We start from the raw sequence: 15813 nt of genomic DNA on the forward strand, positions 1-15813 counted from the left end.
TAATAATTTTTTGAAACATTTCATACATATATCGATTTCAAGACTTACTATTTCGCATTATCTTAATAGGTATAACAAATATGTATTCTGTTCTGTTCGCTTAGTTATTACCACTCTTATTAGCTGATTAAACATTAAACGCAACTTGCTTCGCGTGCGATTGACGCAACACTCGATGCGTACGGTTTCTTGCGATGTTTCGCTGTTCACGCCACGCAGGAATTTATAAATTCATGAGGGAATTAAAACTGGCCACAAAGGGCGATTTCGAATCTGCTTAAACGCGTGCAACTCGCGGGCTTTATTATTCTCGCGATAATTTAAGACGAGTCTGATATATACGTAGCGAATTTATGCGATGCCATTGTTTCGGAATTGCCGTTATTTACGGGAAGATTTCGCCTTCCAAAAACGGAAGGCAGAACAACATGATGCGAATAACAATCGCGTTTCTCGCGAGGGGGGGCGGTAATTAAGGATTAGCAAAGTGATTAGTGAACTGGTATTTAAATCTCGGTGCAGCGATCTGCGAGAGCGCCCGCGTTGCATCCGCGCGCGTTGCACGTTGAGGCCAAACATCTGATTATACGTAGCCCAATGCAATGCTGAAACTTTGAGGAGCAGACGTTCCAATTACTGGCTCTAATTACGCAACGTTCCTCTAATACGTCGTACCAAGTTCAAAACTGTGCGGTGATTAGTGATAAAGAGTCGCGCGTCTCTGCGAGTGAAAAACTTTCGTTTTGCTGAGACGGAGATATTCTATCAGAGGAAACGAGAACGCGCCTAACGACGCCTATTATAATGCGATAATTAAAACTGGCCGCACGCGAGAAGAAGAACGACGTATAGAAGCTTATTCTCGCTCATGTGCGTACGTGCATTCTAACCGTTCGATGTCGAGGAAGTTATCCAGATGTTTCTATTGAAATGCATATACTTTTTATTATTTTAATAGTCATGTGTTTTAATAGTCGCGTTTTCACGATCTGTTCCCCTCTCTTCTAACCGGCTAATTTCTCAATTAATTATTTTGCAGATTAATTATCGTTTAATTACTTTATTAGCACAATGACCAGCGGTGGATCGAGGCATAAATAATTAATTAGAAAAGGATACACCGAAAAACGATTAATTAACGACCAAACTTTCGGCGTTAGTCCGCTGTTGCGAGTCCACGGCACGTCTCGCTGGTCTCGCTGGCAAATTCGCGCATACCACCACACACACATACCGTGCGAAATATACAATCTCCTCGAGGTTGGATTTTTCTTCATTTAAGCCGAAACAATGACGGACTGCGCAGATTTCTCGCAACGTGATCCTGATAAGAGCCGGAAATTTGCAGCAGCGTTGTAACACGCGTTAGTAAGCACTTCTGTGTAACGCTTTTCGGTCATAGTTGCTGACATTCCTCCGTATCACGTTTAATACTTTATACCGCTAAACGCCTACAGCACACATTCTACATGCATATTAATTAAGATATAACGGACCCATGCACCCAGTAAATTGAGGACGATACTATATTCTCGAGTATATAAAATAGTTTCCTTGAACTATATTATTAAATCACTCGTTAGCGTTCACAGATCCTTATCTTTAGAGCGAGTTCTCCTCGTATTAAGAAAGATTCTGCATCGAGAGCTTTAATGAAAACTTTATTATGACCAATTTGTTTAAATAGCATGATGCTCCTCCCAAACCTGCGATGAATAATGCATGACAGGCAGGGCACGTAAAGTGTATTGGAATGGTAATAAGTTTCAAACTCGATCTAAGTAAGTGCGCAATATAGATGCTTAAAAATCGACGACCGTGATGTTACTTTTCGCGAGCTTCTTCCAGCGTTTTTTGGCAAGATGCCTCTCGTTTCGCCGAAATAGTAATCCGTAGGAGCGAACAACGTTGCTAGGCTTAGCAGGAAAAGTTTAAACACTTGTTCATTTAAGTTGTTAAAGTAAGTGAGATAAATATCTTGCACAACTTATACTTTTTTCGATAGGAGAAAAAAATAGTTCTTTGTTCAACGAAAAGATTTGACCTAGTAGGTATGTGTGTGTGTGTGTGTGTGTGTGTGTGTGTGTGTTACGTACACAATTAATTTAATTAAAAAAAATATTTGAAACTGTAATTATCTTATATAATTAACCGTTTTTAAAGCAAAAAGCAACTTTTCAATATATATTTATGTAGATATATATACAGAATAAAATCTTTTGTGATATCTCTTAATAATAAGTAATTGATTAAATAGTAGTATGTTCCACTTATTCAAAAAATGTCTGTAATAAATTTCCAAAAAAAAACGCATTTATTCATTTACAAAAAAACTTTAATAACAAATTATTATATTATTTTTAAGGATTTTGAAACGTAACGACTAAAATGATGAAAACTCTTTAAATCCAAATAGATTCTATAAATTTTATCATAAAAAAGTCTATCAAAGTTTGAGTGTAATTTTACTATTTAATTTTTTCAACAGCAAGCTTCCTAAACAACCTCAAACTTTGACAGAATTTTTTATGATGAAGTCTACAGAATCTACTTGGATTCAAAAAGTTTTTTAGTCGTAACGCTTCAACATCCTTAAGTTCCTTAAATTACGTAAATATTAAAGATTGCAGATCAAGAAGATTAAAATTTTTATGCACTTACAATTAGTTTAAATGCAAAAAAATAATTTTTTGATTAAGTAATTAAAAAATCGTACCGTCGAAATATAACGGGATATCGTCATTTACATATAAATATAAACTTGCATAAGGCAATCTTTTAATAACAAATTTTTTTATCAATGTTTTTCGTTAATGAGTATGTACAGAAGCATCAGTAACTTCCAAATTTTATGCAACCAAAAATAAACAATTTTTAAAAACTAATGAGTAACAAGGAAAAGTGGGCTTTGAGAGTCAGACGCGGTTAGTTATATGTTAACGTTATGTAACATTTAATTAATAATTTAATATAAATAATTTAATATAAAAATCATACGTTTTAGCTCTACTTAGTTACAAAATTGAATATATACAAAGATAATGTATTTTTCAATAGGAAATACCAGACAATCTGTTAAAATTCATAATCTCCAAAATAGTCGGACTAGAAATGAAAATTAGGATTAACCGACAAAAAAAAAGTGAAATTCATTCACCAAGTCCAGAAAACGTGAGATTGACAAACTGAAGCTTTGGGAAAGACATCAGAAACTGAGATGATTTTTAAGCTGCGGTGGTTGATATAATCGAGACAATGATTACAATTAAAAAACGGATCTTATTTAAAATAACATCTGGTTCGTGGAGTTGTTAATCGTTAACAGAGGTCAAAAGACAAACCATAACTTAACTTTAACTCTTATTGTACGTATGATAAAAAGCATTGTAGATGAGGCAAAAGGAAAAGGAGAGAGGATTTAAATTAATGACAATAAGAAAACAGAAATAAAAACAAACCCTACTGCCAATGTGAATTTAAAGAATAACTGACTAAAATTTTTATAGTAAAAGCTTCATTTTATGAAAGCATATAAAATACAGACTTTGAATCTATATACGGAACACTAATGTGAACAAGATAGATATTGTATCAACAGATGCTTTGATAAAGATAGAACCAAAACGTACGATTTATAATTTGTATTAAATTATTAATTATTATAAATATCACATAACGTTAACAACTAATCGTGTTTGATTCTAAAGCTCTCTTTTCCTTGTTACTCGTTAATTTTAATATCAGAGTTAGTTAATTAATCATTTATTTAAACAATTTTTTGCGAATAAAATTTATAAATAGATAATAAAAATCATATCTTGTTATTTATATAAATTAAAACTTTTTAAAAAGTATTTAATATAAAATATAATTAAAAAGATATTTAATATTAAAAATTGATGCACTCGATGCAAGTTTATCAAAGCATCCGTTAGTAAAAAAAAAATCTCTATTCTGTTCATGTTGGTGTATATATGTATAGATTCAAAGCATGTATTTTATATGCTTTTATGAAGCTTTTATGAAACTTATTAAGCTTAAAATATACAATAAGAAAAGTCGAATTTATATGTAGGTATTTTATAATTTCTAACACAACATTTAAATGATTGTATCAGAGTTATTATGTTTAAAGTCGATTAATGGTATTAAATACTCAATAATAATAAAATTTAAAGTAATAAAGAACGTTATAATAAAAAAGATACAGAAATAGTTATTGGAATAATTTACTACAATTTATCCATTCAATTTTTAATATTTAAATGCAATCGATAGTGACCTATTTTCCTTTTCTTTCTAGGCGTTCGCGGACTAAGCAATGTGTCAATCGACATTCCACTGGCAGTGGCAGTTGGTACAACAGTCAACATGTCCTGCAGATACGATTTACAATCGGATACTCTTTACACTGTCAAATGGTACAAGGGTTCGGAATTTTTTCGATATGTCCCCAAGGAATTGCCGCCGATTGGAGTGTTTGGAGAACTTGGAGCAAGAGTCGTGGTACGTAACACATTAAATGAAAATCTCGAGAGACAGATCTGGACAGATCTGCAACGTGCAATTTTCTAATGTACTATTTCATCTAAAGAAGTAGGTAAAAGCTCGTCAATCGATCGATTTAAAATAATGAGTTTATATTTATTCAATGATATACCGACCCACACAAGCATTAAAAATTTATTTACTTTTAATTGTGTTAAAAATCGTGTTAAAAATTTCTATTATATTAAAGTACTTTAATATTAAATTATCTTAGTTTCTATTATAGCACTATATTTACTATAATATAATTGCTGTACGAATAAAATAAGTTTGAAACATCTAAATAGAAATATCTATTTATATAGAATCAATACATTCTATCTTTTCTACGATAATTTATGATACCATAAAGTTAAAAAAAATAAGATTTTATTATTTCTCAACTATCTTTAATTGAAATTTTATTAGAACTATTCGCCTAATTTCACTATACGTGCAATCGAATATTTTAACAAAGGATCGATGGTTTAATCCGACCAAACTAGCCATTTATAATAACGTTTCGACTATGATTTGTGGCTCTTGTCAAGCGTAATAAATAACTAACAATAAGTTATAGATTTACAATGAAGATGTTTTACGAAACATCTTAATTATATATAAAAGCTGATAATATAATAAAAATAATTTAAAATACGGATTTTTATGTTGCATGTGTTCTCAAGGTTAAAAAGCTTCTTGCAACGATACCATTGTCTCAAAGATCGCTATGGTTTGCATATCGTCTCGATATACATGGAGCACAGAGAGAAACGGTTAATCTTAATTGACAGCCAATGGTAAACTGCTTTTGTAATGGTGACATTGTCTCAAAGAACCTAGTGTGACTTCGTGATTGGTCCTATTGTATATAGAGCACTGAGGGAAATTCCACCGACAGCCAATAGCCAACTGGCACCAATTGCCAATCATGTGGTGTAAGTCATTTGGGTGTAAACACAATAGCAAGGGAACAAAGACTAAGTGGATTGCATAACTTTATCGTATAAAAGATTCACGTTTTCGGTATCTTTTTTTAAGTTAATGGTATTATTATTTATTATTATGCTTTTTGATAAAATAATATAATAATTTGATTGATAAATAATTTGACATAATAATACATTTTGTTGCTATTTCCTTCTTCTCCTTTGTGTAAAATTTCTGGTGTGGACCAATTAATCTCATACCCATATGTTAGTTAACTAACCGATGTTTGCTAACGACCGAATGGTTACTATCATGCTTCTTTATGTCATTTTGGTGCTCTTTAACGCGAGTTTCTACATGTCTTTTGGTTTGTTCTATATACGATATGTTGCAATTATTGCAATAAATTTTGTAGACTACTTCAGTTTCTTTGGTATTATAGTCAACTTATCCTTTCTACATGCAATCACGTCAAGTTTTTTCAGAATAGTACGTAGAGTGCTCAATCAACCTTTGAAGACACACGCAACATGAAAATTCTTTTATTTTTATTATTTTTAGTTCATTCAGTTTCATTCATTCAGTATTTTGAATTATTTTTGTAATATTATCAGCTTTTATATTGAGATGTTTCATAAAACAGCCTCATTGTAAAGCTATAATTTAGTTTACACTTGATAAGGACCAAACCATGGACACCATGGTCGAAACGTTGTATATTTGAATATGATATTAATAAATGGCCAGTTGGATCGAATTAAACCATCCCCTTTATTAATTATTACTGGCGAAAAAAAAGATTACCTCACGACTATTTATTCTACAAGCTTCTTTATAGTTGTGATATTTCATGTAGTTGCGATGTTTTTATTAAAAGTTGCGATGTTTTTATTAAAAGTTGTCTCCTATTTTTCGACGAATCAAATTTTATGTCCGCACTTAACGTATAAATATCAGATATAAAGTATTTTTAAGTTTAAATTGATTTTAAAATCGTAAAGATTTCTTTGTAAATATTTTTGCGTAAATTATATTACTATTTTATTTATTTATTTATTCATTTGTATTAGTTAGTTACTTAGCTGCGCTTTAATTATACTTGTTGCTATATTATTTTAAACTAAGAGATTAAGAAATACTTATGAAAAAACTTTTTATATATTTATTTATGTATTTTTTAATTGTTTATAATATAAAACAAAATTATTAATATCTGTATATTTTAATTCTGAAAAAATCGAGTCTAGATTAGAAAAATTTACATTTTCTAAATTTGTGATCCCATATTACGAATACTCTATACGACAAACATAAGTTACGTAACATTTAATACTATTTCTATTATCGTCATGTTTCTAACTTAAAAATGTTATTTTAGCATGCTTTACGGTAAAACGACAATCTCCTCGCAGTCAATATCTATGAAATGAAATAGTATTCACGTCATAACATGCGCAAAACGCAAGGCAGATTGCATACTGTATATGCAAACGAATATTTGCAGCGCATATCTGGCATGCATGAAGAAGAAATAGCTGTCGCACGGCAGAAACTTGAATAAAAATATACAAACCCATGCCAATTAAAAAGAGCGTCGTTGAAATTTCATTAAGATTTAATTTCTCATCGTCTTTCGTTTGATCGCATAATGCGAAATTTTTTTTTAAACAAACAATTTTATTTTATTTATAATTAATTCTATAAAAATTAAATTATTTATACAAACTCTTTCAAAATACACAACCTGATATTTTCATGTAATAAAGTAAGCGTAAATAATATTTCTCTGGTAGGATATTGACGAACGGCGGTACCATTCGTTTTCCCATAACATGCTTTAATGTCATTCAATATTTGAAATCCGTTAGCGCGGCGATTTATTCCAGAAGAAAACTTACGGCATCTTTTCTCTACCTTTTCTATCGCAACATGCAAATATAAAATACATTTACTTAGATGTTACGAGCAAATATACTACCGAAGTTCACATTCACGTTCGGGGAAACTATATATTAAACGTGAAAACATTTAAATGTGATACTTTGCTGCGACGTACAACGTTACATTCCGTTGCAGAAATTAATTTCACAAAATAACCAAGAAGAAACGTAACATAATATAGCGTTGCATCAAAGAAATATATCGTGAAGTACAACTAAATTATCACGTAGCGTAGTTAAATACAATCCAGGTAATGCCATTATTCATTCGGCGACAGAAATTATGACAATCATCTATTTTACACTTAATAATTATATGCAATAGAATACGTATATCCACACGAAAGCAAAGATACTGCAACATATAAATAATAGAACCATGCATATGCATGATATCTAGTATTTAACAGATAGTGATCATATTACGAGATGAAGAATTTTCCCATTTATGATGGCGCCTTTCTGACAACTTTACCGCGACTACCGTGATCTGCCGTTACGTATTCAAGATTCCTTTCTTTATCGATCGAATTGTTAAAGTCTTTCGCGCTATTAAACTCGTTCGTTTTTCCAATAACTTGATGAGAAATGAAAACTATTGTGTACTAGCGAAGACAATAATTCATATTTTACCCAGCGGTCATAAAACGTCAATCAACCTAATCATCGCGTTCTGGGCGTGACAATATCGATGCACGGATGCATGTAAAAGCCGGTACGATAAATCAAATATGATGAATTTCAATATATTATTTTGAAAACGCGGCTCGATTACGTGCTCTGGTTTTCCCAAAGGCTCTCTTTACCTCGTTTATTAATGTAAAAGATATTATTTTCCGCTAACCAACATCGTTTGCTACAGCAAAGTTTGGTAATCTACTTTTCATTACTGCACGTTCGTATAAAAAGCTATACATGAACGTCTCTCTTTGACATTTTAAATGGAATCCAATAGTTCCTTTTTTTCAACGAGAATTTCGCGTGAGTTCACCATTGGAATTTTCCCCTAACGAGATCCTCTTTTGCGAAAAGAAATTTTTTCACGTTTCCATATACTTGTTAATATAGAATGTTTCAAAGACAACTTTTTGAATTTATTACGACATATGGAGAGAGGAGGCAGCTTGCATGCGCGCGCGGTCGATTACGTGCCATCGCATCGACAGAAAAAGAAATGAGAACACAGAGAGGAGCTCCAATCCAAGCTCCGCGATATTTCGAACTACGCACGTACACTATTACGCGTGTACGTGTCGCGAGAGAGAGAAGAAAGAATAGCCGCTGCAAAATCAACGTTTTCGGAACAGAGTTAAAAAAAGCTGTTAAAAGCTTTATCCAAGCTGAACTAAAGCACACAGCTAACAGCTTTATTCAATCCGAATTAAAGCACAAGTTAAGCATTTATGCTGTCTCTCAAAGTATTCCAGCTTTAAATTGTGTAATACTTTTTTTCTCTATTTCCACAAAATATTTGACGAAAACGAAAAAACACACAGTGTTCTCATTTATTGTTCAATTTTACGAAAGCATGAATAATGAATTTTCCCAGACTTTTTATCATAAAATATCTGCTTAATTAGTTTGGTTACGTTGTTTCTCGATGGAAGGAAAAATAATTATGCTCTCCAAATAAAATGTACGCCAATGTTACGTGATATAATTGAGTTGGACAAGGCGCGCGTAGCTGTATGTTGCGGATGAACGTAAACCGTCGCAAAATCAATGTTTTAAGGACTGAATTGAAATAGAGAGTGAAAGAATAGCTAAATCCTTTATGCGGCCACATGCGATTTTCGCGCGGCGGCGCGAGTACAGCCAACGGGGCGACGCTCCCGTGCACGCAATGGTTTTCCAATTAGATTTTACCGGCGGAAAATACGGACAGCGCACTCCGGCCAATAAATCGCGATGTACTTCTGGCCGGGGGAGGGAACAGAGAAATATAGAGCGAGAATTGTGCCGCTGCGACCACGGATGGCGATGAGGTTGCCGAAGCGACGAGAGAAACGATATACATGTGTATAGAGAGAGGTATAGGCGCGGAGAATATCAGCTAGCCGTTACCGTTCTGTATTTCGCAAACGGGTAACAATATTAATATTGCCAGGCCGAGTTCGATGAATTTATGCGTGAGCATGTTACGCCGGGCATTGTTGAATCGCTATATTATGTAGCCCAGGCGTGTAGAGTAAAACGATATACACCGCCGCTGGTGTGTTGTTGCCTTTAACATGCATGAGCGTGTCAGTTGATCTCCGATCCGGATACGCCGGGCCGCTATTCTAATTTTCGTGATAAACGCGATGGACGCATAAAGATCCATTATTCCATTAAGTGATAACTATATCCGCGTATATCCGAGCGATTCGCGAATAAATATAATGGCGACGGAACATTTATCTAAAAGGGTATAATGCAAAACTTTTTCCCCAATGGAAGAAAGTTTAATAGAATCTTGTCGAGGTAATCCGTACGAAATAAACCGACCGCACGATATGTCTTTAACGACTGCTGCGGTAAGTTAAATGACAAACTCCGGGGAAGATAAAAATCTTATCTGCAACGGGCAGAGCAAATTGTTTTATCGTCGAATAATTTTACTTGGTTTTACTTTTCATAATAATTTTGTATATAACATGTCCTGCCCTATATTTTTGTGTATAAATTTTAGAATTTATTATCTTCAAAAATGTCCTGTTATACCTATATTTTTTTTAATAATTCCGGACAATTGTTGAAATAAATGCAATTACTCATCTCTTTTTACAAACCTGAATAAAAATATCTCTTTATAACCGTTATTAATAAAAATAGGTCGTTTTTTTATTTTTAATAGTCGTAATATTGCGTTGCACAGAGAGGGCTTCGTAAATAGCGAAACATGCAATACTTTAATAATGTATTCTCAAGATTTTAATTGAGGACGAAAATATCGAGATCACGATAATTTGTAAGTCATAAACGATCGAATGGCCAATAATTAATATAAGAATATAATTTAGCACTCACCGGCACGATGCGCAACAGCGGAATTGTGATATTACGCCGACCTGTAAAATACAAACGTAAAACCGAAATTATAACAACGTCCGAAATAACAATCAATGTTTCAAAAAATAATTACAGCGCGTTTGGAAATTTTTATTCATCTCTCTATTATTAAGTAGAATTATTCGACAATAAACAGTCAATATTTCAAAAAAATAATTGCAGCACGTCCGAAAATTTTTATTCGTCTTTTATTTTAAGCTGTTTCTTTTGATGTTTAATAAAATAATTACATAATTTATCCAGAGAAAGTCTAAAGTGTCTGAACTGTCCAAAGTTTTGTGTATATATATATATATATATATATATATATATATATATAAAAGATTTTTTCTTCAATTATTACTTAAATCCACTGGCGGATCCTAGGGGAAAGGAGGTTAAGATTAATGATGCAATAGCGCTAATAGCGCACTCCCCGAATGCAGCCTATCAAACCTGCATGATACTAACCTAACCTAACAAAAATATCAAATCAAATATCTTTGCCGACCCCTCTGACCCCTATTATCGAATTCAAAATTCATTAGTGCTTAAATCGCAAATAAACGAGAATAGAATCAATTTCCTAAATAAGAAATTACTCACCTCATGGTTGTTCCGCTGTCGCCCGATGCCTCCTCCCGGGCCTCTTTTTCCTCTCAGAGTTCGTCGTCGCACTTGTCCATCGCATTCACTCGCGAAAGAGGAGATCGTTGACTACGAGCGCGCAGCACTTCTATCGCAACGCACATCATTATTATATACATCGCGACGGAAGAATAACGACGTGTCACTCAAAAAAGAATAATCGCGAGAGTAGAATAAGCTACGAATCACTAGATACTCGCGAGACGCGAACGCCGCGAACGGACGAATCTCAAACGGCGTCCGGCGCCGAAGGGAATACGAAAGTCCCGCAGCCAACTTCACGCAACGCATCACTCGCCGCGACTCCTAGGGTGTGTTCCATTTAATGCTCGCAACTCGCGACGCTCGTGGAATCATTTCATCCTTGTTGTTTGTCAAATGTTAAAAAAGGACGAATAATGCTCGCGAGCGTTGTGAGCGTTAAGTGGAACGCACCCTTAATCGCGCCTTCGAAACTTTCAATGATTTTCAATAATAAATATTATAATACGCGCAATAAATGTTTACGATTCGGGACCATCTTGCGTTACAACGCGAGCGAATCAACGTACGGTAGTTTAGGGCCAAAGCACATAGCATGGCGTAGCGATATACGACGTAGTCCTCGACCTGACAAATCAGATTACACAGAAATAAATTATTTTTTATGAAAATTCCTAGTGTATATACTAATACTTTTTACACCCACTGTACATTTAACGCAATTGAAAACGCGACGTGACACATATGTTCGACTCCCAGTATCTTTAGACAAGCAACGTTGTTCGTAAACGTCACAATGAAGCGACGATTTTTTTTTATGTCCCATCGAATTTTATTAAGACGAGTAAATCACGCGAAATACCTTTCTCGATTAACAGCTTTTGTCTCGATATATACATACTCTTAGGTGCTAATCGCGGGAATTAATTGTAGCAGGCTGATACTCGTAGAGAACGATCGCTTTTCGTGTCTCCTTGATCTTTCGTGTCTCCTCGCGTGTCTCGCTATGCTGCCTAACGGGAGTATGGCGGGGAGCACACACTTCTGCTAACGCATAATACGTAACCATAAGAAAACTGATTGGTCTATTTCCTTATGCACATGTGTATGGACCAATCAGGTTTCTTATGCTTACGCATTATGCGTTGTGCAGAAGTGTGTGCTCCCTGCTTATGGCTCGAGCATCGACGCAGAAATGGTAGCGGTAGTAGCGCGGCGACCTTTAGTAAACATGCGCGGCGTACACCCGGTACACCGCGATACACCGCGAAAACAAACATTAATGCCGCGTGCCGGTCGATTTGTTATCGTTTTGAAATATTCAACGTAGACTAAATTCGTAGAATAATTTTACTAATATTTGTACTTTTTGAAAGTAATTTTTTAGAGTCCGACCGAAACAATCTTATTTTTTAATTTCGGCCGAAAACGAATATTCGGTTGTGTCAATTTCGGTCGAAACCGAAACCGAAACTTTCATGGAAATTCTACAAAGGCCATATATATATACGCGCGCACATATGTACACTTTTTTATATGTTTTATAATTTAATTATTTAAATAATAATTACACATATTATCACAATCCTTACCATTACAATCCTATTATCACAACTTGAAGTATGTTATATACTATTCGTAGTGTATCACAATCATATTATTTCGATAATAACAAAATTTCTGAACAGAAAATAAAATATTTTTTGAACAAGTCTTTAAAAAATCTATGAAAAATGAACATTTCGGCTACGTTGCCGAAACTCTCTTTCAATTTCATTGCGACACCGTGTATTATCGACAACAAATTTTAACAATTAAATTGTTTAACGCAAATACTTTTAAATGAGCATTTATACGGTTGATTAATATTCGGCTTATTACAATAATTTATTAAATTGGCTGTTTATTTAAAGAGAGAAACTTGACTGAATTATCCAAAGTATTCACTTTTTGATTCTAACGTTTAAAAGAAACGTAGTCAATTAGGATAACGTCTGAGCTGATCCTGTTTTCGGTACGAGCCGGAAGGGAGTTTCTCTCGAAAGCACGATTCTCTATCGCGATGCTAGTACGATCGTCCATCCTAATGTGGCATATGAGCGTGTCGTTGCCACAAACACGAAGCAAACCGCAGCAAAATTAATTGTGTGATTTATATACGCTGCCACCGGCAACATATAATTAATCCCTGTTGCTAGGTATTGTTCGTCGCGAACGAGCGAACGCGCGCGAGAGGACGTCAAAGCAGGCGAGTAAGTGCGATCGATTTGCAATAAATGGCACTTGCCCACATCGTGCCGCCGCTCGGTCAATTCTACGGTTGATGCTAAATTAACTCAAAATTCAGTAGGCCTCTCCCGTTACCCATTGCCGCGCCGTTTACAGCGCGAAATGATATGTAATTCATCCGTCCGATCTCGACCGACTCGACTCCTTTTTCATCCGGCCGCGCACGGTTCGTTGTTCTGAAAAAAAAGGAGAGAGGGAAAGGGAGAGTTATTAATCTTGATGTTTTTAATGGCATAGTTTTACCGTGACGAAATATCATCACAAAAGACGCCGTCTTGGTAATTGTGCGATATCGGTATAACGATGAAATATTGCGAACAATATTACGGGAGTGACTTGTGTAATTATATAATTTATCTTCCTACCGCTAGACATTTAACGCACTGAAAGTAAAAAAGATATATAATGTGATTTATATATATATATATGTTTAAAAATTTTTAAAGTTACTATTTCTGTTTAAAATTTAAATGATGATTGTAATAATTGTTCCTTATTTATTTATGTAAATAAAAAAATATATACAACTTTTTTCAATGATTATTACAAAATCGCACTTTATTTGTGTTTTTTATTGATATTTGGTAAAATAAGCTAATAAATATCCGATATAAATGGTAATAAAATGATATAATGGTAGCAAATTTACAAATATTAATAAATAATATTCTCCCAAATGAAGGGATTAAAATGTAAAGCGCATTACTTGTTGAAACGTTTTGGCTTAATATGATTTTAAAGTATATCACATGCGCGCCCAAATATTACATGTATATTTATGATAATATTTTGCACAATACAATCTCAATAACATGAACTTTATAATTGCAGGATTTTGTCGATTATTGCGTACGTAGCGACGGGACATACGCGTATATTTCACAATTTATGGATCATATCCCTGTCATCATAAATAACGACTGTTAATTACGTTTCAGACAAATCGGAGCGATGCGCATCGAGTAGTCCTGAAGGATGTGCAGCCCAATCATACTGGCAAATATCGTTGCGAAGTCTCCGGAGATTCTCCCTCGTTTAATACCGTAATGGTTTCTGGTTACATGCACGTAGCTAGTGAGTATCTGGAGAAACGTATTTTACATCTGAGCAAAGATAACACGACGTGCACCGCGAAGACTGAAAGGCGAAACTCAACGCGTAGCTGAGCAAACATATATCCCTTCCTATGAATTCCGATATGAGTAAATATGAGTAAAAGAGCAAAAGCCCATACTTGTTCATCGTACACGGCATTGATATTTAGAAGTGAAATAAAATGTTGCGATTTTACGGAATCATCGTCAAATAATCAATTGCTTATAAGTTAATTAATTGCAAGATTAATTGTGGTAATCGGAGACTGAAATTTTGCCAGAATAATATCGCGGCACGTATAATATGCCAGGAAAAACATTAAAATATAGAGAGATACGCAAGCACTTAACAGTTGGAAAATGTGACAAAGAAAATATAACGGGTAAAAAACCTACATTAAACTTTGTGCAAAAATTTTGCTAAAAATTGTGGCACAAAGTTTAAAGAAAAATTTAATATAAAATAGGTTTTTAATCCTTTCACTTCGTGTTTTTATGATCTACGTCAGGTGGATAAGTGCTTTTCGTAACATCGAATTTTTATTTCATGTCGCACGACATAAATTAAACTCGGTATATTCCTCTCATTCGTGCATATTTTTTAGCATTTTTGCGCAATATTTTTCCAACAAGCTTTTCGCGATTTTCCATCGCATTTGTATATACAAACGCAATTGTTATTTTAGAAAAATATTAAACAACCATTTTATTTTTACAACTCAAAGGTTGGTCTCTTGCACCAACATTTATTTAACAAGCCAACAATTTGAAAAACAATTATTGATTACATGAACTATAAAAATTAAATTAATATTTATAAGTTTTTGTGCTAAGAATAGTGACTGGTAAGTTTGAATCCGTTAAAATTTAATTCAATGGCTTTTTATTTTAAAAAAATTATGAAAACTGTGCAATTTAAGTAATTTTAGCGTTTCTCGCTGTACCGCGTCAGAGAGAAAATTACAAATTAATGTATGAATTAACTAGTAGCTGCTTACGTTGCGCGTTGGTGCGAGATGACAAAAAGCTGGCGTCATTAGCCTTAATTAGAGATGTGTGAAAATTGTATATCGTGATTGCGATCTTCCTTAAGAATCGCAGTGAATGCGATATATATCGCATTTCAATTTTTCTTTTATATTTTAAATTGTGCTTAATTTTGTATCATAAACGTAATTTTGAATTACGTGCCATTTTATATCGCAAATCTGCAACACTATTTTAAATTTCCTCCGTTATGTAATTTTACGACTTTGGAAATTTGATTATACATTTTGATTGTTTTAAATGGTAAAATTTAAAATTATATATATAATATAATGAGAAAAATTTTAAATAGTGTTTGCAATATAAAATGACACGTGAGATTCCAA

The 15813-nt window shown here is 33.7% G+C and overlaps 1 protein-coding gene across 1 annotated transcript in view; it reads left to right on the top strand.

The window, feature by feature from the left end:
* The window catches only part of LOC139823350 (uncharacterized), a 60416-nt gene that overhangs the window by 36868 nt on the left and 7735 nt on the right, over positions 1 to 15813 (top strand). Inside the window, exons 2-3 of the mRNA XM_071795803.1 lie at positions 4304 to 4506; positions 14285 to 14420. Coding sequence (XP_071651904.1) covers positions 4304 to 4506; positions 14285 to 14420 — 339 coding nt within the window. The remainder of the gene's footprint in view (positions 1 to 4303; positions 4507 to 14284; positions 14421 to 15813) is intronic.

Source organism: Temnothorax longispinosus, chromosome 12, assembly GCF_030848805.1.
Source record: "Temnothorax longispinosus isolate EJ_2023e chromosome 12, Tlon_JGU_v1, whole genome shotgun sequence".
NCBI classification, from domain to species: domain Eukaryota; kingdom Metazoa; phylum Arthropoda; class Insecta; order Hymenoptera; family Formicidae; genus Temnothorax; species Temnothorax longispinosus.